The sequence below is a fragment of the Apteryx rowi genome, unplaced genomic scaffold (assembly GCF_003343035.1).
Source record: "Apteryx rowi isolate R43461 unplaced genomic scaffold, aptRow1 scaffold_4, whole genome shotgun sequence".
NCBI classification, from domain to species: domain Eukaryota; kingdom Metazoa; phylum Chordata; class Aves; order Apterygiformes; family Apterygidae; genus Apteryx; species Apteryx rowi.
The window spans coordinates 8,065,765-8,092,181 of NW_020450529.1; the positions used below are offsets into that span (position 1 = coordinate 8,065,765).

Genomic DNA, 26,417 nt, shown 5'->3' on the forward strand with positions numbered 1-26,417 from the left:
TTTGTCCAGTAGTGACATTTGCAGAAAGTTAATGCTGTTTCAGTGTTTTTCCAGCTCTGAGTCCCCTTCATTACAACCCCTGCTGAAATCTCTTTGGAAAAGCAGTTATGCCTTGCTAGATGCTGTCCAGTCTCTGCTGACTTGACATTCAGGCAAAAGCTGAACGTGGTACTGAAGCCAACATTAGGATAATGAATTGGAAGAGGTCAGAACAGACAAAGAGATGCATATTTCATCTTTGGCCATGCCCTTTCAGAAATTAATTTGCATTGGGCAGTTGCATAGCATTGGTACTTTTCCTTTTATATATCCTATTATCTTTTTATTTTTATTTATTTTTTAAATAGGCATGGATCTGATCCAAACCCAAAGAAGTGTGCAGATGAGCTTTGGAGCTGTCCTTAGCTCTTCAAACTTCTCATTTCCCAGGCTACCTTCCGAATACATGTCTTGGGTTTCTCACTGCAATCTCTCCCATACTTGCTCTGCCAGGATTTTTTTCATGTTGAAGCCAGCCACTTTGGACTACTAAGTCTACAGGCCTTGGCCAGCCAAAGTCCTGCCTGTAAAGGGAAGTCTTGCTGCTGATGGAAGGACAGCGATAAACTCCATCCTGTCGGTCACAGCAAGAGGATCAACAACACTGTAAGGACCGCATTTTGAGAAGAGGTTTCTTGGAATATGTTTTGTCTTTTTTAGTGGCAACAGAGTCATAGCCCCTACAAAATGGCCAGAACAAAACCCCACGCTGTATTTCCCCTCCTGCTCCTACCCAGATCCTTGCCAGTCTCTGCCTTCTTACCCAAAGCACTCTTCTTTCCTGAAACTCCACTAAAATTTTCCCCTGCCATTAGGAGTCCCTGCAGACATGGAAGGCATGATCCTTAACTCACAGTTTCCATCCTATCACTGGGCTCGGGGCATTTTATTTTAATGCAGAATCTTACAGGAATTCCTACGTTTTTTCTTCCACACTCATATTTCCTTGCAGCGCTGCTGCTGAATCATCTAAGAACTGAAACTTGTTTGGGGGGAGGTTGGGGAGCAGTGTGTTTTTTATAAATTATTGATATGCTGAAATTGGACTCGGTCCAAAGCAAGCCTTCTACTTAGCTAATATGCCTTTGGCCTAATCCCCATCATACTGTGGCGAGCGAGCACGACTGGCACGTGGCGCTTCCAACCCATCTGGAACTTCTCATCCTCTCCTCTACCTGATCTTCATGCCCCAGCGAGATCCTTGAGCCGGCTTTGTTTTAATTTGCGGCAAGCAGCAGGAGCTTTCATTCAACAGTCACCAAGTTCCTGTTTCAGAGCAGAGTTTGCTCTCTCACCTCCTGCCTCTCTCACTCCCAGGTCGCTTGGGTTTTCAAACRCCCAAAGCTCTCATCTCTGGCCAGTAGGGTGTATGTAGGGCCAGTGACACACACAAGGAACTGAGAAAAATATATGAAGCTTTATAGTCAACATATTAGAAGTGCAAAGACTGTTGCTTCAGATGTTGTCTCCAAAGAATAATTGGGGAGCAGAAGAGAAGGCTCCCACAAGAGAAGGCACAAGTGATACATAGCAGCTTGGCAGAGAATAACCTGCAATCTCCATTTTGGGTCCTCTGATGGGCAGTGGACTGTATCTGTCATTGTACAATGCGTTGTGGGGTTTTTTTGCTTGTTTGTTTTTTTTTTTTCTTTTATCCGTGGATCCAGATCTGCAACTAAAGGCTCATTGGATGGAAGTCAAGAGTGTTAAGACTTGATTCTACTGCAGTAACACAGAAATGAGCCTAATAGTAAAATGGTGCTGAGGGATGTGACTATTCATATATGTGTGTATATATATATATATATATATATATGTATGGGATACACTACATATTCATGATTTCCATCCATCATGGTGCTATATGAATGGATTCCTTGTACAGGATGTTGTTTGGTGGCCTTGGATGGCCCCTCTGTGAGCATTGCAGAGGGTGTCCATGACTTCATGCCCCAAGGGCTGAGCATCCATATGCTGAGGACAGAGTTGAGTTGTCCCTGCTGGATGACGGGAGCAACGTTCTTATTCGTCCTCACTGCGGTGGTTGCCTGTGACAGGTCTGGCAAGCCGCTGTTGGCAGAATAGCGTGGTGGATGCCTTGACCTCTGGGCAGACCAGGAAGGTGGAGTTACTTCCTCTTCGAGCCTGGCTGCCAGAGCCATGATTCAGATCTCACAGCTAACAGACTGCGGGTCTTGCTGCCAGAAAGGGAGCACACTCGAAGAGTTGCTCGTCTTTCTGTTGCTGCTGTCCAAGACCCAGTCTGCACTTTATAAAACCAGCCCCATAGCCTAATGTCGGCGCAACCACAGAGCTAGCGATGTCTCCAGAGGTCTCCAGGATCTCCCACACCCTCCCCTTTCTATTCTGCCTACCGTGTTGCTTAGCCTGGCTCACATTTCAAGCACACGCCTCCTTATCTGGGGAAGGAGATGCGCACCCACCCCAGTCCCCTTCTACCTGCCAAGGGAGGCGGCTATTTACCGAATGACCCACGGCTCTCGGTGAGTCGGGACTGGATTTGACAGAACTTCCTCATATCTTTCTGCTTTTGATTAAGGCTTCATTCCCACAGGGCGGGAGCAAGAGGCTGGGTTTACTCTGCGAGGCGATAACGAGCGCAACGGAGATTTATTGGTCGCTGGTAACAGGAAGAGCTTGACTCAAAAAAAAAAAAAAAAAAAGACCGAAACTCGCTGTGGGCAGTGGCTTGAGACACCCTGAGACCAAATCCACGTTTTGCTGTGTGCTGTGTATTTTTATAGACTGAACAAACAGCCCTGAGCTGGTAGCTGGAGGGTGCAAGGAGATAAGGGACTCGTGCAGCCGACAGAAGCTGATCAGCACGTTGGCAGCCTGTCGCCTTGCTGAATATGAAATGAGAAAGGAAGCTTGTAAATGCCACCCCGAGGAGGCCAGCGCGTGTGCCGTGAGGACGGGCTGGCGCTYGTACAAGCCCTGGTGCTGCCTCACGTTGCTTGCTTTGCTCGTACGCCACCCGACCGGAGCCTGCGTGTTAACGCCTCTTGCCGAAGCCAGCTCCAGCGGAGCCCACGCCGAGTTTGCTTTCGCGTCTCTGCCACGCTGCAGAGAAAGGGGAGGCTGGAGCACCAACCAGCGCCTATCGGATAGCGCCAGGATCTGGCCCGTCGTACTTCTGTGATGCTACTAGGAAAATATGGAGTAAACAATGCAGTAGGAATAGTTTAGCCCACRTACGATAGAGACGCGAGCCTCGGAGCCGTTCCCGTGCCGCCTGCACAGGCCCTGTTTAATTTAGAGCACAGGGCAGTCTGGCAGATTATGCAGCGAGACATGCTAATTTGGGCTTGCGGTTCATGTGAAAGAATTGCGAGACAGTCTGGGAGACAATGCGAGCTAATATTAGGACACTAGGCAGGGAGTCAGGAATCCTAATCCCCACTCTGCCGTTGACCTGCTCCCAGAGCTGCTTGGAGAAAAGCAGCATCTCCCTTTATGTTTGATAACGTTAGCCCTGGGAGCTGTTTATCCCAGCYAAGGCTTCTGGCCTTTATTATATATAAATAGCAATGATAATCGTAATCTTTTCATGGGACTGCAGAGGTAGCACCTTGCTTTTGTTGGAGCTTGTACGTGAAGTAGGTGCTGCCTTAGAGTAAAGATGCTATTGCAGCATCAGCAAACGGTAAGTTGGCCATGGATATTTCAGTGAAGATATAGCATCAGGCAACATGATGAATTCTCCTGTTTCAGTGCTTCAAACGGCAAGATGGTGTTTGTGTATTTTCCAAATCACTGGGTGATATCTTGTGGTGTGTTAATTGGCTCTGTTTCTGAGAACATGTATATGTGCGCTTGGCTTTCCACATGTGGGTTGTCTCGTGCCTGTAAATTACTCTCATGAGCAAAGTAAAGCCAATCCACAGATGGCTGCAGGATCAGGGCCATGCTGTGTATTGCTCTCTCATCTGTTGYGGCTTTTGCCAGAATTATAATTATGACCTAGAGAGGGACCTCCCAGCCACTTATCTCGGGTGAAGGAAGGATGCCTTGATGTTGCTCTGGAGAAATTCCTCTCCAAATCCCTGGGCTGGTCCCATCRTTCTGTTTTACTGATACTTCTTTTTTATTTCCTTCCCTCTTTTAATAATATTGAGGGTGTTCRGGCAAATTTTTCTTGAGGATGAAATAAATTTTCTATCACAAAAATGTTTCTTCCACTCATAGTTTATAGGAGGGAGAAAAGGGATTTCTGCTGTTTATTCTGCACATAGTATTGCTATTAATATTCTGTGCTTGGCCTTTCCGCTCTTGAGAAAAAACTGCATATCAGAGCTAGTGGACAAGACACTACCCTGACTCAATCCCACATGCCTGTTGGTTTTGGGAAGCAGAGCCTCTGTGGCTAGTTTTATTTCCAGACAAAAACATGAGATTGACACCTTTAATTAGCTCCGTGCAAACTGTTTGAACCATGCTGTGCTATGGGGAGAGGTGGGCTTTCTGGCGCTTTTCCTTCCCGCTTTTCTATATTTAAGCCACCAGCTTTGAATCCACATCCATCACAAGGGACTATCAACTCACTCAACATGCAGGATCATTGGAAGGTTCAGGCTTTGCATCTTCTTTATGGCACCATACAGACTTATAAAAGAAGCCTTTCCTGATTTAGGAGCAGCTGTCTCCCACTAAYGGGTTTTCAGGATTTTAAGAGGGAATGAAGAGCGAGTTTTGTGGGTTGAAGATAYATAGAGAAAGCAGAGAGGAGATGCAGGGAATGGGGCAGGAAGGTTGTCCTGCTGAGTAGAAAAGCCAAGATTTTTTTCCATTTTGAAAATATTAGGTGGAAATGCTCCTATGTGTACCAGACCCTCACTCCCATAAAAACTGCCAGAAATGGATACTGTGTTGAGGGATTCCTTCAGGTTTCTTTTAGAAAGTCGAAGTATGTGGCAGGCTTAGTTTCCCTTGCAAAGCAAACCTGATCCTTAATATAACCAATAGGCTGTGCCCTATCCCCTCCACTCTGCGCTTCCTCGGTAGCTTTAAAATGCTGGGAACAGACTGACTCCCGCTGTTGCCAAAAAGCCGCACCCACAGCAATCATATCCTGTAACTGCAAACGTTTCTAAGGGCAAGATATGCCTGAAAGAAACTAATAGACGTAGGAGCACAAATGCTAATGCAAGTTAATGAGACCTGCATTCCTAAATTGTTTAAGGCTTCTTAAATATCACTTTTTAAAATGGCTCTTGGCTTCACACTATCTGTAAGATGTCCAGAGGCTTATGCCCGTAGGAGGGTATACCTGCTGCCGGCTGGTTACAGCCTTTGCTCTGTGGCCTTGTATTCCCACCCAATACACTCAATAAAACCCAATAACACCCCCAATATACTCCCACCTATTGTGTGTTATTTAAGCCATAAGATATGGCAGAGTACACTTTATGGAGCCATTAATTTATGCTGTGGGTGACTTTAACCACCCAAGAAGTATATTAATGSCCCTATAAAATACACGCTGGAGTGTCTTAGTATGATTATGAGATTGATCTTCAGCTTTATATTCCACTGTGTGTGATATTTTTGAAGTAAATTGTAGAGGAAGGTGACATGGTGGATCCCAGCAAGGGGTGAGTTGCCTTTTTCTTCAGGGGATCCTGCGGTCACAGATTTACCCTGTCCATCTCCAGGAGAACGTGCCACGAAACAGCGCTGTAGCCACTCTAGGGGCAGGAGGCTGGAGACCGTCGCACGCAAGGGGCTGCGTTTCAGGACGGCGTTCGCTGACCCAGCTCTGTGCAAGACCTCAGGCAGTACCTGTCCGCGCTGGCTTGTCTTTGGCTCTAACCCCGACTGCTCATGTCCTGATGCTTGGGAAGCTGTCTACAAGTGCCAGGGGTCAACCCGTAGCTGGGCTTTGCTGATGTAGGAGTTGGGTCATCTTCTGTCAAAACGTTATCCAGAGATGGATCCAAAGCAGAGCCAGCCAGATTCCCTCTCATTACCAGAGGATCAGCTTTGTACAAAAATCTCTGACCACACAGAAAATCCTCCTCTGATAAAAGATAGGTGGGATTTCTATGAACAATGATTCCTATTTGGCAAATACAGCAGTATAGGATTTTTGTATTGATGGATACTAGTAGTGTGAGCGTACCAACAGGAAACCTCACTGGTAGAATGGCTGGATCTTGTTTAAAGTCTCTTTTACCCTAGTATCCACAGGGCTGGGCTCTCAAAGCTTTAAGGCCTATGATGTCAAAGCATTGAGGGTTTGGATTTCATCTGGAAATTAAAAATTAATTCTGTTGTATTAAATCATCTGCATTTACAGTTCACAGCCTTAGTCACTCTAGTCTCTCTTTAAACTCTGGTGAATAAACCCACAAAATTCTCAGTGACTAGACATGGTTTTTCATCCCAAAACAAGCAAAACTGTTTTTCTCTAGTTTTAGTATGAAGTCAGACAGAATGATTTGATTCTTGGGGGAGTTTTGACCCATCTTGTGCCCAAAATCCAGGGTGCAGCGTGAAATTTGAGAAGCTTATGAGACCAAGACTGAAGGTCAATATTCTCTCAGAAAGAACCGCTCTAGTTGTTGTATATTTACAGTGGGGCCCCAAGCATGCAAGGCACTTTCTGAAGGAAGAAGAAAGCAGCATCCCACTCTCCAACAGATTAGAGGCAATCAACAGCTGGGCCACCAAACTTCAGCGACGCTGTAGACGAAGGAGCAAGGGAAACGGGCTCTACATGAAGCTCTGAGCCAGCCTGAATCAGCTTTTCTGGTGCTGTTGTGGGCTGCAAGCTGGTGAACAGCATGCTCTCCTCTGAGCTGGTCCTGCGGGAGGTGCAGGTGAGGTCRGATGGCTGAAGCAAGCCCTCCTCAGAGAGGAGACATGGCAGAGGTTCTCCCTGCCCCATGTTAACATGCAACTGTTCCCCAGGTACGCTATGAAGCTTGGCTAATTAATGTTTCTAAAGTGCTTAGAGACCCTTGCAAAAAGGAGGGTRTTGTTATTGGAACGGCAGTAACTAGAGATGAAGGAGGCCTGTTAGATCATTAAATCGGTTCCCCTGCAAAGGCAGGACTACAGTCTCCTGGGAGAGAGGACATGCTGCAGAGCTGAAATGCAAGGGCAGGGTTTTGTGCAGCGTAATGACCTGATTATCTGGCTGGCTGGTGTAAGGGACTCTTCGGGGCAAAACCAACACTGCTGCGGGTCACCGGCTCAGCACTGTTAACGGCTGACCAAGGGTTTCCGTTAATAGAAGCAGTTTGAGCAGGTATGTCCTGAAATCATCTTGTTGCAGCAATAACGTTCTGGGCAATTGCAGGGTCAAGAATGAGGACAACAAAGAAATCTTCTTGGTTATATTTGAGCTGTTACAAGCAATACYAGCTTCTAGGATCTAGGGCTATCCTGATTTTCCTAATAGCTTGACCAACTGGTCCTTACTGGATGCAACTAGCAGGTAAAATGGGAGGAAGTCAGTTGAACACAGAGTGAACAGAGCAAAACTGAAGGGAAAATCTTAAAATTAAGAGAAAGTTCTGGCTGAGGTTTGTGGATTTTGTTAATTAGCAGTAAGAGCAATTTTGGGAGCAGAGTGGCCTAGACATGAGAGTACAGCATTAAGACGAAGACAAGAACAGATCACAGTTGCATTACAGTGTCGCAGCATTTGTAAGCAAACGGAAAAGGTCCCTCAGAAATCTGTCCTGGCATAAATCTTACTGCCRAACTGTTTTTCTAAATAGTGTTTTTCAAAAAATTTTTCCATGAGTAGTTCTGTAAGATCTATTCGGGGCAGCCACGACTCATGTGATGCTCACATGGATCCCAGATGAATCTTGGCTTGGCAGGGCTGTCACATAACACATCACACAAGACGAGAGTGATGAAAATACGTCACACCCAGTTCTCAGCCGTGAACAGGAGCCTCCCTGCACTGTGCTCTTAGACGCGTGACACGACTTCCATCAGCTGGCACGCAGATGAAATAGAAATCCTTCCCTCTAATCACGCTGCTGCTGCTCATGGCTAGTGGGCCTCCCGAGCATTTGCTCCCTGGGGCATTTAGCCTGATCACTGATCCACTGTTTGCTGGCCAAGGCACCATAAAAAGCATGCCACGATCCTAAAAGCAACAAGCTGGGTAGTYGGTTACAGAGGCAGTGGAAGCGAACGCAGGGCAGTTATGCCGGGCGATTGCAGCTCGGACACAGAGCATCAGCATGGCTTGCTTGGGCAGGAAATGTAAGTATCCAAATTCCAAATGGAAAGAAACCTTTTAGAAAGCTGGAAGGAAACGAGGGCTACACATAGCAGGTTGAGTTTCATGAGTCCATTTCTGCATTGGTCCTTAACAGTCAGGAAGGCAGCTTCTGCGATTCCCCCTGGAAGGGACCGCTTGTTCCAACTTTCTGAACGGCTGAAGATCCCATATACTTCCCATATGGACCTGGAAAGAGGTGTTTGAGGCCTGGGACTCAAGGATATACCCAACTCTTCCATTACTGTGATGCATGACATTGGACAGTGTTCCAGTTTTCTGGTTGAAGATGGCTATGCCATTCAAGCCAGAGCCTGCTGTTCGTGTCATGCTGCTACGTGGCATTCCCTAGGACGACGGCGATTTTGCAGAAATAGCTGTAAGCTGGGTCTTGGCTGGAGGAAAGGGGTGATGGGGAGGACAGCGGGTATGATGAAAGGGCTGGCATCCCTGGTCATCTAGGGCAGATCTAAGGCAAGGAAGGTATCAGAGTCACTCGTCTTTTCTAGTCTGTGAAACAAGTCCGGCTCATTTGCAAAGTAGTCGGCCAGCATCAGAGATGTTATGAGCTCCATCCCCAGCTATTAAAGCCAGCTCCCCCGAGCCTGCTGGCGCTCCTGCATCGCAGATCATTTCCATACCGTCATAGCTGGAAGATGTGAGATGAGACAGCAACACGGATAGCAGCAAAATCTGCTGGACTGTACCAGCAGAGCGCGTGTTACAGCCGTGCAGGAACCAAAGATGAGGCTTTTTGTTTCCCTGTGTCACTTCTCAGTCCCGATCAGCAGTAAAATAGGGCATGCGTACATCTGACAACTGAATTTCTTGCTGGAAGGGGTTCAGTCATGCATAAGACTGCTCAAAATGAGGCCTGGCTTTCAGGTTTTGGAAGCAGGGAGCATGACCTGGAAGAGACAGCTGGTGCAAGCACACGTACTTATTCTCCGTTTGAGTTTTGCATCAGTCATTAAAGTTCTGGGTAACTTTGAAGAGTTGTGGCCAAGGGCAAATAAATTGATGCATGTCCTTCCCCAGCAGAAGGACCTCAGTATCAGTCTGTCCAGGTTCTAAATAATTATACGGGGGAAATAAAATAAGGGCATTATTAAAATTCATGCACTCAGAAATTGAAAAGTAGAGAGCTAAGGATCTATGTTGGCTTTAATTCAGCCTTGCACAAGCACTTTGATACCGCTTTTAATTATAGACTTGTGTAAGGCTTTCCTCAGGACTTCTGCCTCATTTTGTCCCGTCCTCTAACAACCCCCTAGCAAGTGCAGGTGAGCAGTGATTTTCCGAGGTTTGCAACTTGGCCAGCTCTGGAAATGCTCCCAGGAGAGCAAGGGATCGCCCTCCTCCCCCTTGCCAATCTTCCCCCGAAACATGAGCCGCTCGGTGAGATTACAGAGGCTGAACTTCTCAATGGGCTTTCAGGAACACTCAGCGAAGCGCGTTTGCTTCTGAGCCCGCTCTCAGAAATGAATTATTCCTGCAGAAATTTTAAAAACACAGTCAGCCCAAAGGTGCACGTTTGGCGCCGCTCCTTTTTTTGGGGGGGAAAAAGAAAAAAAGTTGTCTGCGAGTGCAGGCNCCCCGCCGCGGAGAGCGGCCGAGCGGCGCCGCCAGCCCGCGCGCGCCCCGCCACTGCCGCCTGCTGCCGGCGCCCAACGGCGAGCGGCGGGCACGCCTGGGAGTGCCCGCTCCCGCCAAAACATCGGGAACCACCCCCAAAATCCCCGCCGCTAAACCTTGCACCTGAGTCATGGGGCTTTTTGCACCCCTTTGCACCCCTACGCTGAATGCTTTTGCACGCATTCCAAAAAGAGTTTGCACCCCTGCGCTAAGTGCTTTTGCAGACATACGTAAAAAAGTTTGCACCCGTGCCTCCAGTGTGCCCGCGTGCYTGCCAAAAAGAGTTTGCGCCCCTACACTGTGTTTGCATGAACGTATGCAAAAAAAAAAAAAAAAGTTAGCACCTTGTGTTGAGTTCTTTTGCACACATTCACACACACAAGGAGCTCGCACCCTTACACTGAGTGCTTCTGCATGCATGCTAAAAAGAGTTTGCACCTTTACACTGTGCGGGCACACACACAAAAAGACCCTGCACACCCGAACTAAATATTTTTACATGCATGCAGAAAAAAAGTTTGCACGCCTGCACTAAGTGCTTTTCCATGCAAAAAAAAAAATAAATAAAAGCTTTGCAGCCCTACGCTCTTTCTGCGCGCACGCAAAACTTTGCACACCGAGTGCTTTTGCACGTAGGCGAAACAAAAGAGCTTCCACCTGAGCGTTTTAGCACGTGTTTGAAAAAGAAAAGGGCGCGGTGCCGCGGGGGGCTGATGAGCCGCTCCGCACCTGGGCCCGAGGGCCTAAAAGGGCCGGCGGCGGCCGGCGGCAGCCGGTGCGCGGGGCGCGGAGCGGAGCAGCGCGGAGCGGCGCGGGCGGCGATGGCTTGAGGCGGCGGCGGCGGCGGGGCACGGCGCGGTCTATGCGCCGGCGGGTCGGCGCCCCGCTGCGCACCTGCTTAGCGCGCGCCGGGGCCGGCGGAGGGCCGCGCTCAGCATGTCGCGAGTCGTCCAGAAGAAGAACCACTGGGCCAGCCGGGTGCGGCAGTGCTCGCTGAGCCGCGGGCCCGGCGGGCAGCTGGGCTTCGCCCTGCTCGGCGGCGCGGAGCACGGCGAGTTCCCCTACGCGGGCGCGGTGACGGCGGGGGGCGGCGAGGCGGCGCTGAGCGAGGGCGAGCTGCTGCTGGAGGTGCAGGGGGTCCGCGTCTCGGGGCTGCCGCGCTACGACGTGCTGGAAGTGATCCGCTGCTGCAAGGACCCCATCGCCGTCAAAGCCGTCAGACAAGGTGCGAGGGGGCCGGGGGGCAGCGGGGGGGGCAGCGGGGGGCTGCTCTGACTCGGCTCGGCTCGGCCCGAGCTCCGCCGCGGCCAACTTTGCGCTCGCCCAGGAAGTTTTGGGTGCCGAGGCGAGGGGCGAGCATCAGCACGACCCCGAAAGGGGAGCACCCCTGGGTGCTGCTCGCGTCGGGCAGCGTGCACACCGCGGTGGTGTGCAAGGGCGTGCGTATGCATATGCACACATATATGTGCGTATATACATATATATACATATGGTCACGTTATCGTGCCGAATCAGCCTGCAGCTTCCCGGCCTGCAGCGAGCAACGGCAGGAGACTTCCCCCAACGCGCGCCCTCGGCTCTGGGAGTTTCGGAGTTTNCCGCAGCGATGCCCGGCACGGGGCGGGGGGGTTTGCTGCTCCGGCAGCGGGTGCGCGCTGCTGCGGTGCGGTGCGCGGTGCGGTGCGCGGGGCCTGCGCGGGGATGGGAGAGCGGCGCTGCGCCGCCCCCCCGGCGGGACGCTTGTGCGGGGGCGCTGAGAGCCGGCCGGGGAAAAGATGGGAAGAGCCTTCCCATGTGATAGTTTAAAAAACAAACAAAAAAACCCCCCAAAAACCCCAAACAAAAACCCCCTRAACTCCCACTTCACGTCGGTGCGCAGGCAGCAGTCGTTTAACAGGTTCGCATAACAGGCCTGGCTAATAGGTTTGTAGTTTCCAGGGCAGGACTTGAATTTAGTGCCAGGAAACTGTTAGTGTTGCGACAGCTGCTAAAGTTATTTGACTGGGCAGGATAAACAGGAATGTGCCGCAACACCTGTAGGTGCGGGTGGCGGAGCAGCGCACCCCAGGGTCACGGGTAACTGCAGGAAGCTGGGGAAGTTTTCTTAGGATCTGTCGGGAGAGTCTTCAGGGGAGGGTTTATTGTTATCCAGGCACGTACGCATCCCAAACCTGGGGGGTTCTGCTGGGGCAGATGATGGTTTCTAACCTCATGTTTTCAACCTGGCCGGTCGCTGCAGACGTAGCAGCTAAAATGATCTTTTAACTTTGTTGCTTGGCCCTGGCTTTTACGGTAGGTTGGCAGGCCGGTCCTCCGAAGCCTTGTCCACCAGCCTGATTTACGAGCCGCTCTGGGGGCACTTGTTTCACGGCCGTTGTCCCAGCTCCCACCGTCGACGACGGCGTGTCCCGCTCCGCGTGGCGGAGAGCGGGCGGGCGGCCGGCGCTTGTGCTCGTGCCGTGTAATCCTGCTCTGCCCTCCGCTCCCTTCTTCCAGGGATGACAGCAGCTCAGAATTGCCCCGAGTCTTATATATCGTAATGACACTACTTACTCTTAATGTTGAAACCCTGAGTCAGTAGAAATATTCCAGCAAGCAGTGTTGGACTCCAATGAAAACAGTTTTCTTCAAGCAAATGCCTCTTTTTCCCTGCTGCATTTTCTCTGCTTCGCTGGAAACCAGGGAGTGAAACTGAGTCTGCTGATTTCCTTTGCCCAGGAGGGGAGGGAGAGAGTAAAATAAAGAAAAGTATGAGGAAATTATGCAGGTTTTTTACACGCTGATTGTTTTAGCAGAAGTGTTAGCGTGCAGCTTCCGATGCTGCAAAGGGATCAGTGTTCTGGGCGAAGGAAGGTGGGTAASAGACAAGCAATTTGCGATTAAACTTTTTTTTGTTGGAAACGTTACTTAGTCCAAATGGAAACTCGTCATGGGAATATACCAGAAATGACAGAATTTAGGGGTGAATGTATCTCAGCTCCAGAATGGAGTATCTGGTCAAAATGAGTCAGAGAACTGTGTTTTTTCTCATAGTAGCTGGGTTCACCTGGGACTTGGGAGAAAAAGGTTCAAAGCCCTGCCTGGAGCCAGGGCAGGAACTTGAACCTTGGACCTTCCTCCTCCAGGAGTGAGAACCAAGCCCCTGGCTACTATGAGATCATATTTTCCCCTTTTTTTTTTTTAAATGCTTTATTAGAATGGAATATAGAATAGGTTTTTTTTTTTATCACTAAATATTTTTGTGGTTTAGAAAGCTATTCCTCATGCCTCTCTTAATGATAGCCTGGCATCTGCGTGGTGTTCTGTGCAGAGCAGGGAACTCCCTCGTGCATCAGGATTGTATGTGTAGGAAAGGAGAGTGTTTTAATTAAAATGCATTACTTCTATGTTGATTAAAAATCTCATTATAGGGATGGCGATTGTCATTCAACAGGAGATGCGTGGCACTAGAGCAGACAGCGAAGGAGTGTGAAGATCAGATTGTAAACACAATTTTAACTGTATGACTCTCTTCCTCTTCCCAGTTCTTAGTGCCTAATGAGCTGGTGCTGAAGTGCTGTGGARATCTTAGCCTGGAAATGTATAAGTTTTATAGGCTTGTCTACTYTGTATGACATTTACAAGGCTGGAAAAACAGGAAATTTACTATAAATAAGTCAGTCATCTGCAAGCATGAACAGAGAAAATAACTGGTCTGACCTTGCAGTTAGTAGAAGACAAGGGACTAAGATGTGAAACAAAGGTTGAATAAGTTATGCACATGCTTTACCATTAAACTAGGGTTTATAGGCTTACAGGTCCAAATACAATATTTTTTCTTGCTTTTGTGAGTCATAAGCTTGAATAGGTTCTCACACAGTACAAAAATGGGGAACCTGTATGAATTTGCTTAATTGGAATAACAGTATTTAATACTGTTCATATGGGATTTCTTGGTCCTTCCCTTGTCCTGTGAGAARGAGTAAGGAAAACTAAAGAACTTTAACAAAGCTTTCCTTTTCTTTTCCCCATAAGTGCCCTTTTTGGTATTATAATTGAAGAAAATATACTGTTATAATTGACTGGTTTGCCAGGGAAAGAGAAGAAGAATCTCTTTCCAAACTGTCAAACGTGAAAAAACATTATTTTAGTTAAAATGTAGTGCTTTTAYGACTGTGTTTCCATCTCACATCTGTGCCTAAATTGTGATGGATTTGGCCATTAACTCCTGTGGAGTTAATAAACGCAGTTTTATTATTGCTTAGTTGGAGAGTAGAAAGCTGATGCACGGGAGTATCGGAGCACTGGTAGCAGATCTTGTGAGAAGCTTGCATCGCCTTATCGTAATGATTTCTAGGCTGTGTCGTTAACATTGTAGCTTCCTAGAATTTACTTCACGTTTTTCAAAATTGCTTATTTGGATAAATCAGTAATAGGAACAGGGTATTTTAAATCAGGTGCACTGTTTCTTCTTACACACCCTGATTAACAGTCTGGCACAAGTAAAGTTTCTCGTGCTCTTCTTCACAAGGGAAGAATTAAGGCTGTGTCTGTGACAAATAGCTGGTGCCTTGCTTAAGGCAGGCAAGAAGATGTTTGCCTCGTTGCCACCTCAATGCGAGATGCACATGTGCACAGAGATCTTAAGATTGCTGCCTGTTATTTTTTTGCTCTTTGATTAGGTGACCTATGCCAAATCATGCCAAGCCAGGTGTTTGGTAAGGAGAACTGTCAAAGCTGGTGTTTCCGTACACTTATTTTTAAATTGTTTTTCAGTTCTCAGCTCAACACTTTGCTTCCCTAGAAAGTAGCTCTCAAAATCCCAGGCCCGAAGTGATCAGTTGCCTTGATACTGTGAGGATTGGTTTATGCAGAAGGTATGTTCGTAGTCCTTTGGAACTGGGGTGATCCCACAGTAGGGAGGACTGTGTTTTTTTTGTTTTGTTTTGTTTTGTTTTTAAACCATGTACAAGGCAAATACGAGCAGGCGTGATCCCAAACAGAAGCGATCACTGTTTGCCATCTCCTATCAGGTGTATTTGTTTCTTTTCAAACATTAACTTGGCCCTAGGATGAATTCTAACATATGGGTACGGTGACTGTACACGTCAATGTCATGCTGGCATTTGCTGTACGAGCCTACCATGAAATGTTGGAATCAGTTACATCTGTTAATGTGAATAAAAGCAGCTTCTTTCAAGAAGTTTCCCTGAGCTGGAATCTGGAGCTTTTTCTTCCCTGAGGGGGCTTATGAGAGAAGTGCCGTCTTCCAATCTCTCTTTTTTTTTTTTTTGAAAGACACAAAAAAGTTGACGCATTGGTAAATTTTTCTGTGATCAATAGTTTTGCAAGCATTGGGAAGCAGCATGTCATTTTGTTAATGGGTAACACCGAGCATCTTGTGCTAAGTAGGTTACGCCGGTGCCTGGCATTAAAGAGACCGAAAGCGAACGCTGGTGCCATCGTGCCTCTGCGAGGTGTAGCAGAGCTGGCGCTCGTTTTTGCTGTGCAGTCAGCTGCCTCCGTTGGTCTAGCRAAGGTCAAAGACGTTCAGAGAGCTCTTGCAATTCCTAGGAGTTTACTCCTGGAGTGTCTCACGTGACCTCCAAAAAGCGCTTTCCTTTATTCTGTSTGTAACTAAATGCCGGTCGCTTGTGCGGTGAATTCTGTGGGTAGTTTTTCTGTTTGACCCCTGTTCTTAAACTTTGCCTAAGTGGATCCAAAGTGGAATGAAAGATTTTGCCATCYGCAAGTTTGGAGACATTCATGCATTTTAGATTTTTAAGGCCTGTTTTCAACGTTGACCTGCTGGGATGAGCATTATTTAGGGCTAGTCGCTACCCAAACGTAAAATAAAAGACGACAGATTCTCTTTTTCAGATAACTTCTAATATATTGTTGCATRTTGCTAATCTTGTTTCTCTAAAGTAATATTGCATTTAATAGTCATGAGATGTTTATGTCGGCATATTGAAATAGTGGTGTTAGGAAGACCTTATCTTTACTCTGCCTGAATTTGCAGTGTAGTACTTGTCAGGATTTAGGTGATCCTACTTGTGGCAAAACAATTGCCTGTTCCTTTGCTGACTCTGAAGAGTTAGCACCCCAGAGCCTAAGTGCCACATCTTTTCTTTCATTAGAAAAAAAAAAATCAGGAATTAATACAATCCTTTCAATGGGATAAAAGTGGATTATGCTCCCCACAATAAGGTTAATCTTTGCCCCCATTGTGAGGAGATCCCAGGCTCTCTCGTTATGGCTAGTCAGACCACAGCGCAATTAAATCACAATTATAGGCTCATTATGAGCAATTGTTCAAGATTATTGCAAAAGAAGATGTTAACGCCACCTTTGTCTTGTTTTTGGTTTATTTTTTTAAGGCTGTTTCAACTTCTGCATTAGTGAATTATTGGGCTGCTCATATGAGATTTAAGATTCATCTTCCATGAATCTTGTTAGATGTTTCAGAATGCCTTTTAGCAAATTTGACAGCCAAACCATCAATAGCTCATTACGTTTCTACATTTGGGTTTTTCATCTTTCTCTGGTGCAGGCTGCAATCATTCTTGGGTCTTTTTTGACTGTTTCTTTATCTCTTYATCCAATGCCCAAGAATACTTGTACTCCTTTGACACTGTACGCATACATGGGGAAAACATCTCCCCAAAGACAGATATGCTAAGTTTTTTATGAGACATTATGCATTTAAAAAATCTTTGAGTAGCATCTTTTTGTGATCATCTTCTCTTGCAAGAGACTTGGTACARACAGCTCAAGTCTGTATAATTGCCGATCTGGGCCCAGATCCTCTCTCTTAGTTGGAGRCAGGTGGTGGCCGCGTAGGATCGGCCAYCTGGGCCAACAYGTCCCTCGCTTGTTGGAGCTCAGCATCACTCGGTTTGAAGGTAACTTGGAGACTGAGAACATGCTGCTGCCTCAGGAGCGTTTCACATTGAATTAGCAACAGGCAAGGGTATAATCCTGAAGACCTCTATTGATGGTTTAAAAAAAAGGCCAAATTATTTACATTCCCTTACTTTAGTCCGGACACTTTAGTCTTTTCAAGGTTTTTATACACTTTCTCTCACTTTGRCTGGAACTTCTAAAAGCAAGGCATACAACTTTTTGATCCTTGTGGGCTACAGCTAAGTGACTTAAGTTTCTTGATGGAAAAACATGGAATATTGGTTCTGTATGAGCAAGTGCTGGGAATTTATAGAAGCAATATTAAGAGTTGAGGGGAAAAGTTAGCTGAATGCAGGGATCCTTACTGTGGTCAATCAGTATTTACAGAKTGGGTACTCGGACCCCTCCAGTATATCTGAGTTCCTTCTAGCTGAGCGTAGAACTCTTGGGGCAGCAAAAAAATGGATCGTCCTGGTCCATATTTCTGCAGAGTTTTGCTCTAGCTCTCTGTGAAATTTTGTTAAGCCTTCCAGAAACTGAGTATTATGTGAMCTTTTTGTACCAAGGACACAGGGATGGATTGTCCCCCCTATGGTATACCAAGATCTTCTGTGCTCCTGTAACCCCGTCACCAGAGGCAGTGGTTGCAGGACAAGGAAGACAGCAGCTTTTCGGCACTGAGCGACAGTGCTGCTGAGCGTGCAAGCCCATCTACTGAAGAAACATAATTTTCACCGCTATCATCGTTTTCTCTGCCTCTTTTGACACTTGCTATTTTGTTTGTTCTCACTTTATGTTTCGGTCTTGCACAGCTTGGCTGCTGTCGCAGTTTTCACAGGTGAGGCTCGTGACTCCCGCTGGAGGATGCAGCCGGTTTCCGTGGTCGCTGGAGCACGGAAACGTCCCCTGGCGCCTGGTCGCTGATCTGGCTGCTCCAGCGAGGGGAGGGTGGGCATCGTCATGGACCCGTTTCAAACTCTTCTGTTTTTCAGGCTTTTGCTGTCTCTTGAGGTCTGTATATTAAATCCTTAYGGCATTGGATGCTTGAAGTTTGGGGTTCTCTGCAGTTTTTGGGTGTGGGGAAACAAGCCTGGGCTATCAGCCAGGATTTGTTTCCTACTGATCTGAGAGAGAGCTATAAAAGCTTGCCTATTTTCAGAGCATCTTGGCAGCWTTCTAGACTGGGCTGGTATGTTGGCAGGTTTGGAGAGGGTTTTTTATGTTATTGTCCTTTTTTTTTTCTTTTCCCCTTTTCCTTGTAGACCAGAGAGGTGGGCCAGAACCTTCCTTGGCCCTGTAGGAGCTGCATGGCTCCGGGTAGCCGGGATATTTTTGTTGAGATCCACCCRTCGGTTTCCAAGGTCAGCCACACCATCCATCTCCGTGCTGTGACATTTGCAATGATTTCCAGAGCTCCTCTGCTGCTATGGGCTGGGATGATGGCATCGTTCTCTGTGCWAGGCCCCAGCTCTGCCTCTGGCGTGATTTATGCTGTACTGTTTTGTGTTAGTAATATTATTATGAACCTAAATAAACCTGAATAAATTCTTTTTTTTTCTTTTTTTTTTAATTGCCCCAGTAGACCTTGTGGAAACAAAATAGATTTTTCTTCAGATCCTGACATTTTACATTTTCACAGACTTGACTTTTGACTAAGAACAGCTCCTGTTTTTATATTTGGGAGGGCTTGTATCATAACTTAAAAATAACTTAAAAATATTTGTTGGACTCCATTGAGTGTCCTCTCTTAGACTAAACGGTATTGCTTATTACATGATGCAAAATAATGCAAAGTGTCCTGTCTTCGTAATGGAACAAAAAATACCTCCCAAAACCTTTGGGTTTGTTTGCAAAGTGGAACAGATGCACTTACAATTGCAAGGCATTTGAGGAAGGAATCGGTTTTGCGTGGTTTGCTAATTCTTGACGAAAGCGCTCATTGTCTTGGCTTATACATCTGTAATTTGGGAATCCTAAAGTTAGTGCCTTGTGCAATTAGGTTAGGAAGAGACTGACTTTTTCTTTCTTCATATCCTTAATCACAGTGGCTTTTTAGAAGAAAACCTCAACTCTGGGTTTTTCATTTAGTTATTAACAAAAAGCCTTTGAAAAAGAGGCTGCCTAAAACCCAGCCACTCCCTCAGCATAAACAAAGCTGAGCAGATACTGTGTGCTTTCCAAAGACTTTGATGTTCAACTTCTGTTATTCCAGGAGTGCAGATCCGGCTTTATGTGGGTATTAGTCCAAAGTAAGGTCTTGATTTTAGATGTGTGTGTGCACGAGAGAGAGGGAAGTTACGGCGAACAAGCTCAACCGGGAAGGCGAGCAACCTGGCTTCGGAGCAGCTGTGCCAAGGGTTTTTCTTAAAAATAGCAGGGAATATGTCTGTCCTCCTCCTTTTTCAAAGGTGCATGTAGAATTAGCAATTGAAGCTGCTGGGATGCACAGGGAAGCTCTCRGGGCTTGTGACTGGAGAAGAAAAATTACCTAGAGCCCTGGTGGAAGTGAAGGATGGCTGGAGGAAGGAGAGGGAGGGCCGGGCAGCAGGGAACGTCTGAAGGATGCCAAAATCATCGAGTTCAGGAAAGATTCCTGTGTTCTCCGCTGGCTCTTATTACTGATGCTGAGACCATCTCTGGCCTGTAAATGGGTGATGAAAATTAGGAGAGGATCTGCTGTGGAGCAGCAAAAGAGCCCTCCAAGCGCAGAGGCAGCCAAGGGCTTTCTTCAGGACCAGATGCGAGCGAGGCCGTGCTCCCAGCCAGTTACAAACCTCCGTCCCCAGCAGTCCAGGCAAACATCTTCTTGTTCTGGGCACCCTAAATGCCGAAGYGTTGGTGTATGATCTCGGATTCAATTTACTTTGCTGTCGAGTGTTCTGGTAGGATGCGGTGGCTAAAATACATTGTGGTCCTACAAGCTGCTGCAGGAGGAGGAAGAGCAAAATTCTCCTGCTTCTCCACAAATATGTGTAGGATGTGGGAAGTAAAGTGACTCCAACCAGGGCAGCGTTGGAGTCAGCAGATTTGGCCTTTCCTTTAGAGGAGGCGAGCCCAGAAAGGCTGGCACGTGGTTTTTGCTTGCAGTTTGCGGGAGGGCACGGGGTAGCGGGAAGAACTACCGTGTCCAAAACGGGCGCCCAGCAGCCGTMACGTGAACGGGAAGGCGTCTCGCACAGGGCGGCGAGCAAAAAGCTCGGGAGACGGCGTGGCACGTCGCGGTGCTGGGCGAGCTAATGCCCAGTGGGCGTGCGGAGGGGCAGTCTGCGGTTTGGGCGGATTTGGGATATTGCCGCCTCCCAGACGAATCCCCCCTGGACGGCACCGGTGTTGGAGCTGCTGGGACCGGCTGCCCCTCCGGGCCGGGCTTGGGCCGTCTCCGGCATGGCCCGGGCATCGCATCATTCTCTCCCCATCCATCTCCCTTTCCTAAAGGCAAAAGAGGGATTAGTTTGATGCAAAACAAACAATTATGCCTTTCTGTTCTCCCTCGTATGCATTTTTTCCTTAAACAACGAAGTGGCTAATATAGATTATCTTGCTAATTTGCACCGTTTTGCAGTTGAAATAGCAGCAGTCTGTGTGCATAAGTTAATCTAAAGGCTACAGAGGGTTAACAGTGGGGCCCCCTGAGAATCACAGATTCAGTTATTTTTAAGGTAAATCAGAAAGTTGTTTGTCTTTTGGGGAGTTTTTTTTTTTTTTTTTTGGTCAAGTTATCTTCTCCCCCTGCGCTGGCAAACTTTATATATTTGTTTTGTGTGCAAATATTAAACCCGCGCAGCAATAGACTATAGTGGTTTATAGACTTCTTGTACAGTCTGTATGAATTATGGACTCCTCATCACCTACCATCTGCTGTTATTAATTGGACTTTTTTCAAGTGGAGGTCTGACCTGAAGAATCCGTTTCCATGCTTACCGTAGCTGTGTTACTTCATTTTTCAGAAGAAGCAGGGGTAGGCTAAGAGTATCGATCACCGACCTCATTTCACACAGAGGTATTTTTGTCCGAACTTAACCATCACCTGCACAAAACCCTTGTGCGGCAGAAAGTTTTGTGTCCCGCGCCCGGAGCGAGGCTCTTCRCCCCGGAACTTGGCTTTCCGGATTTGCGCAAGAGGCGCAAAGCCGAGCAAAACGCAGTCGGGGCACTAGCGGTGCCGGCGCTGCCCGGGGTCGACGTTTGGCTTTCTGGAGAGCTGCAAAGATGTTAGGGACGGTTTTACACGTGCGCGCAGCCTTCACCCAGCCTGAGAGGAGGAACTTACAAAAACATCCTGTATCACCTATCAAAATATTTAGATTTCTTGGGTGAGGCTTCCAGCACATGTGACTGACGTGTTTAGTTTTTGCTTTTTAGGATTTGTGTTTTCAATTTTTGCTCCGGCAAAGAGTTCCAGACTCTTTTCTTCTTGTGTCTTTTCTTTTTTTTTTCCCCCCACTCCTTTTCAGTGCAAACCAAGCGTCCTGCATACTCCCATGACTCCAGCGGTTCAGGCTTTGGCCCAGCCAGTGCTGTGAATTTCACAATAAGTAGTAAAATTTAAGTGCTTTGCTGTCAGGAGAGCTATTTGAAAGCTGAAAAGAAATAGTTAGGAAAAAAAAAGTCATTATGGCTGGGAAAAAGTTTACCTGCCTGTTAGCTCATCAGGAGAGCCCTTAAGAAGCACTTGGGTACCGTGCTGGGACGTTCTCGTGGTGCTGCCGTTTCAGCGCTACTTGTCGCACAAATAATCTGCCGCTTTTGAGGAGCCTCTCGCACATGAGGCCGCCCCTGCTTTGGAACGTCCTCGCTTCGTGAGCRGCTTCCGCGTTCCTCCCCGCCGCCGGGCGCGCGGGGCAGCCGCTATCGCGACCGCGGTGCCGTGCCCGTGAGTCACGTCGCGGGCGAGCGAGCRAGGACAGGAGGCGCCGATGGACGTTGTCTTGGCCGGGTGCCGAGTTTCGCCGGGCGCGCAGGTCGCGGCGTCGGGAGGCAGCYGGGTGGCGTTCGCTTCCCTCGTTCCAGAGGGAGGAGAAAGTTACACTTTAATGGAAGGCAATTTGTTTTTATGGGGGTGAGAGAAGAAATGAAGACTTGGGTGGTTATGGTGATCTTTGAAGCCTGGTTGAGCTTGGGACCCTCTGGTGCCAGGCGCTGCATGAACCCGTGGGAATTATCCCTACCTGGAAGGTTTACAGGAGAAATGGGCAAGGAGACGTCCCTAAAAAGGCTCAGAGGGATGTCTGAGGGGGAGGAAGCAGGGCACAAAGATTAAATGGCCGGAGCAGGGCCTGGAGCACAGCCAAGGACCCGCAAATCTCAGCCCCCCTTTGCTGCTGTGCCGTGGATCTGCGCTTCTTCCCTGATTCGCATCCGTACGGAAATGCAGGGGAAGTGGGTGAACTGCTTCACGCACTTGAAACATCGCATTCCTCCTATATGTTTTTTACGGCAAGCTTGGAAAACATTTCAACTGCTGAGATTTTATCTGCAAAAGAAACCTAGGGACTGAGAAAGTGGTTTTGTTTGTTTTCTGTTGACAATTTTCCAATTGTATTAGTTGATTTTTGGAAACACCTAGATATTGTTTTTTTCCAGGAGCGAAATACAGTCTTTCTTAGGTAGTTCTGACCTCAGCTGGGACACCTCGGTCGCGTCACAGGCTCGTAAGCAGTGCGCGTGTGAATTTGGTTCTGTCGGGGCTGTTAACGCGTGAGAAGAGCCCCGGCAGAAACGAGGGCGCTTCAATTTAAGCATCTGCTAACGTACTACGTCGGAGAGGGCTTTTTCTTTCTGTCTGCGCGGATGTAAAAGGTGCTGTAATGGGTGCCGAGGCCTCTCTAGAGCAGCGTGGAAATTGCCGTTCGCGTAAAAGCTGAGCAAGTTGTCACAACCGCGAGGAGCTCGGTGACATTAAAAGGTTGCGGCGGATCAACTGAAATCTAGTTCAAATTGATTTAATTTAGCGGGTGCGCAGCTCCGTGTAGCTGTTTGTGCTGTGGTTTAGGACTGGAGACTGAGTCGACGCGTGTTGCCGAGAAGTATCCGAAAAATCCCAAGGAAGGGCCGAGCTCGGGGCTGCGGCGGGAGCCGCAACCCCAGGAAATGCGGCACGGTGCGCTCGCTGGGGTTTGCTGTCACGGCACAGCTGGGACAACAGTTACTGTCGTGGGCTGGAAATTGGAGAGAACGACAACATCTTGGCTCCTGAGCTAGCTCATCACAGTCAACCGTTTATTTTATTTTTATTTTCAATATTTGTCTCTCATTTGCTATGATGTCTTCTGTGGTGGTAGCTACCGTGACGGGATCTTGCCTCTAAATGGGAGTGCAAATGTTTTTCTGCGGTGCAATTAAACTGACAGGGAGGGTTACATCAGCTGCACGGTTAGAGCCATTTTCAGATGATGCGTACAGTAATTCATTAGTTTATTTTAAAAAAAAAACAACAGCAGAAAAAACACGCAGTGTTTCAGCTGTCTGCAGAGCCTCCCCTCCTCCAGGTCTTGTGGAGCCTTCTCACAGAAAGGTTAAAAACTTTGCTTTAAGGAGTTAGGGACCTTTTTAGCCATCTTGCAGACCTTAATTAAAAAAGGTGTTCCTGTTTGCCCGTGTTGGCTGCMGGTGGGCGGATGGTTGTCTGTAGCAGGCCGCAGTGGCGCAGCTGCTTTCACCGCACTTGCGGCTCTTCTCCACCTGCGTGTCCCTCTCGTACATCTCCAGACGTCTCCAGCATCTTCCCCAAAACCTCCCTCGGGGCCCGTCCGGGGAAGGGGCTGTTTTGTGCAGCATCCGCCYCTCCGTGAGGTCCCGGGTGTGCAAAACCTTCCCGGTAGCTTCAGCAAGGAAAAACGCGGCTTCAGCAAGGTCTCTACTGGGCTGGTCYGTTCCTATTTGCACCCAACGGCGACGCTGCTGGGTGCAGATAGCTGGCTGAGCCCATAGCCAAAATGGTAGGGAATATTGTGTATTTTGTTATTTTTCCTCAAAGCCCCTAATGTAGAAAAGACCTTAAYGTTCTTATGCACGTAGGAGTGTTGTAATGGATCACGTTCAGGGGATTTTTTGCCATGAAAACTGGGAACATTGTTCCTAGCTTCAGTTTAGCCGGAAGGATGCTCTCACACTCCTCTGTCTTTTAGATGGCATTGCACATCCATGGSTTGTAATATCCAGGTGAGCTTTAAGCTGTGGCATTTAAAGGAAATATTTCTAAAGTTTCCCACTTTTGTAGGTAAATGAGAAATATTCATGCCTGTTAGCTCCCATTCACCCCAACTCTCTGCCTGAAATGAAGTTAAAAATACAGAAGGGTATTTGCATCGTTTCCCCCATCTCTGACCTCTGCATTTCCTCTTAACTAGCCAAATCAAACTGCAGTGACATTTCAAAGTCTTCCTGAATGGCAAAATTATAAATATTCCTTTTTGAAGAAGGCTGAAAGAAGGAGTTTAAACACTGCATGCAGCCACTCCGGTAGGAAGTTGTTTAACTTGTCTAAATCTCTGGTTTGCTGCAGAGTCTCTATTGAAAATGACAAATTGCTTAAAGCAGTTTCCATGTTAGTCTTTAAAAAATGCAGTTTCTTTCCATCCAGAACACGTGGAAGGCATTTGCGCACTTGCCTGACTGTTTCTCTGTCCTGAGGCTCACGCTTGGTGCATTTGGACTTCATATAATTTTCACACGCAGCTGCTTGGGTTCATTTTCCTCCACTTCCTATTGGACGAGGATTTTCTTTTGGTGCCTTAGCTTAGACATTAAACGTTAAATATCTCCATGGCTCAGACTTCGGGGACCACAGCGGAAGAGAGGAGGAACGTTCCAAAGTCCTTGCGTTTCAGAAGTGATGTTCAAAGTGGTCTGAAATCCATAATTTAAGCAAGAAAGTCGGTGTCCGCAGCCAAGTAGTCGTAATATCCTTTAAAAYGCTCAAGCGTTGAGTGGTGTTAACGCTTCAGAAAATGACAAAAGATCTTTTTTGCTTAAACGTTTTCAATTACTTCACTGTAGTTACCACTTTACCAGAACGACGTATTTGGGCAGGTACCATATGCAAAGCAATATAGTTGGCTGTAACTACTGTAAAAGTAAAAATCGCTCAGTTGAAAAGGCTCTTAAAAAAAAGAAAAAGAAGAAGAAGAAGAAAGAGAGATTTCAAGTCATYCACTGTGCTCAGATGACCTTGCACAGAGCAGGACGTTGTGCGGTGTGTATCCATTGAGGGTCTGTTACCAAGCCTTACACCTAGGTCAGTGGAAAGGAGAGGGGAAGGCCTTAGTGTRGAAGAGAACTGGGTCCCCTTAGCGTTGCCAAATAAATGACAGGTTCTGGAAATAAGGTGGAAATTATATTTCTAGGGCCGTAACACACCGAAATGAGGTTCTCGGTGCTCTTCCTTTCAACTGGAGTGAATTTACTTCACTGTATTAATTTGTAGAGCTGCGGTGTGTGGCTGTTGTTTCASAGTTTTGGTATTGCTGACGGGCAGAAAAGTTCTGCTCTCGCTTTGCGCTGGTCTGCAGCGTCTCGGCTCCGGAGGGACGGACGGAMGGACAGACAGACAGTCCTGGGTGCGACGCAGGGGGTGCAACGCACGTCCATCGGCCGCTCCACGTTTGGATGGAAGACGCGCTTTGGGCAGCAGCCACGGCTGCGAGCACAAGGGCACAAGTTGTTCCCCTCCGGATCGGCAGCTTCGTTGCCCCAAACGGCATCAGCTTCAAACGAGCCGGCGTTCCCCTCTTGCTCCTCTTGCGGAAACTCGGTTGCTCAAGAGGGACGGTCGCTGAGCCAGGCAGCAGGCAAGAGGCCATCTGAGGACGATCCAGATGCTTTTTCTATAACTTGAAGGCATGTCATATCCTGGCACTTCTATTTTTACTCTTTTTTTTTTTTGTAATATTGTTTTTCTTTTATCTGCTATGATCCCTTCAATTATGGCAGGTTTGGTCTGATGCGATATTTTAACTTTCTTTTTGTAGCTATTCCTTTGTTGCCTTTTAACGTTTTGTTACAGTACTTTCTTTTAATGGTGCTAAGGAAAAAAAAAAGTAATATTTACAAATTTTCTGGGGTTTGGGTTTGATTTCTTTTCATGGGTAGTTTGGGAAATTAAATTGCTGTTTTCTTTGGTGTAGGATGTGTCATGCCAGACTGAGGAGCAGTTCTTTCAGTTGGTTTCTATTGTAGACTCTGGGTAATAAAATTTTTTTTTTTTTTGAAGCTAGCATTGGAAGCTGGCACCCACTGGTGAGAATAACCTACCCTGGGAAAGTATCCTTCTGATCTCTCACAGATGGAAGGCAGTTTTTGCCTGGAAGCATGAAGGCTTTATATACCTTGTTTATGGTATTTGGGTTTTTTCTTTTTTTCCCCTCCCTTTTTTTTTTTTTTTGATATCTTATTACGCCTTTGGATATTCTTGTTCTCTGTAGAAATGTCTGATTTGTTTCTGAATCCTGCGAAGCTCCCTGATATCAGGCATAAAATGTATTTTTTTAATGGCTGTTAGACCTGCCTTGCTGGCTGCCGTGGCCCTGGCTAATAAAGTCAAAGCGCACCAAATACCTGCAGGTATCTACTGCGAACCGGCYGCCTCCTCTGCGTC

General features: G+C 47.4%; 1 protein-coding gene across 2 annotated transcripts in view; it reads left to right on the forward strand.

The window, feature by feature from the left end:
- The first annotated feature begins 10,715 nt into the window (after positions 1 to 10,715).
- Positions 10,716 to 26,417, forward strand: part of MAGI1 (membrane associated guanylate kinase, WW and PDZ domain containing 1) — a 348,309-nt gene continuing 332,607 nt past the window's right edge. For both annotated transcript variants that reach the window (XM_026074919.1, XM_026074920.1), the window contains exon 1: positions 10,716 to 11,162. In XM_026074919.1, coding sequence (XP_025930704.1) covers positions 10,874 to 11,162 — 289 coding nt within the window. In that variant the 5' untranslated portion in view covers positions 10,716 to 10,873. The remainder of the gene's footprint in view (positions 11,163 to 26,417) is intronic.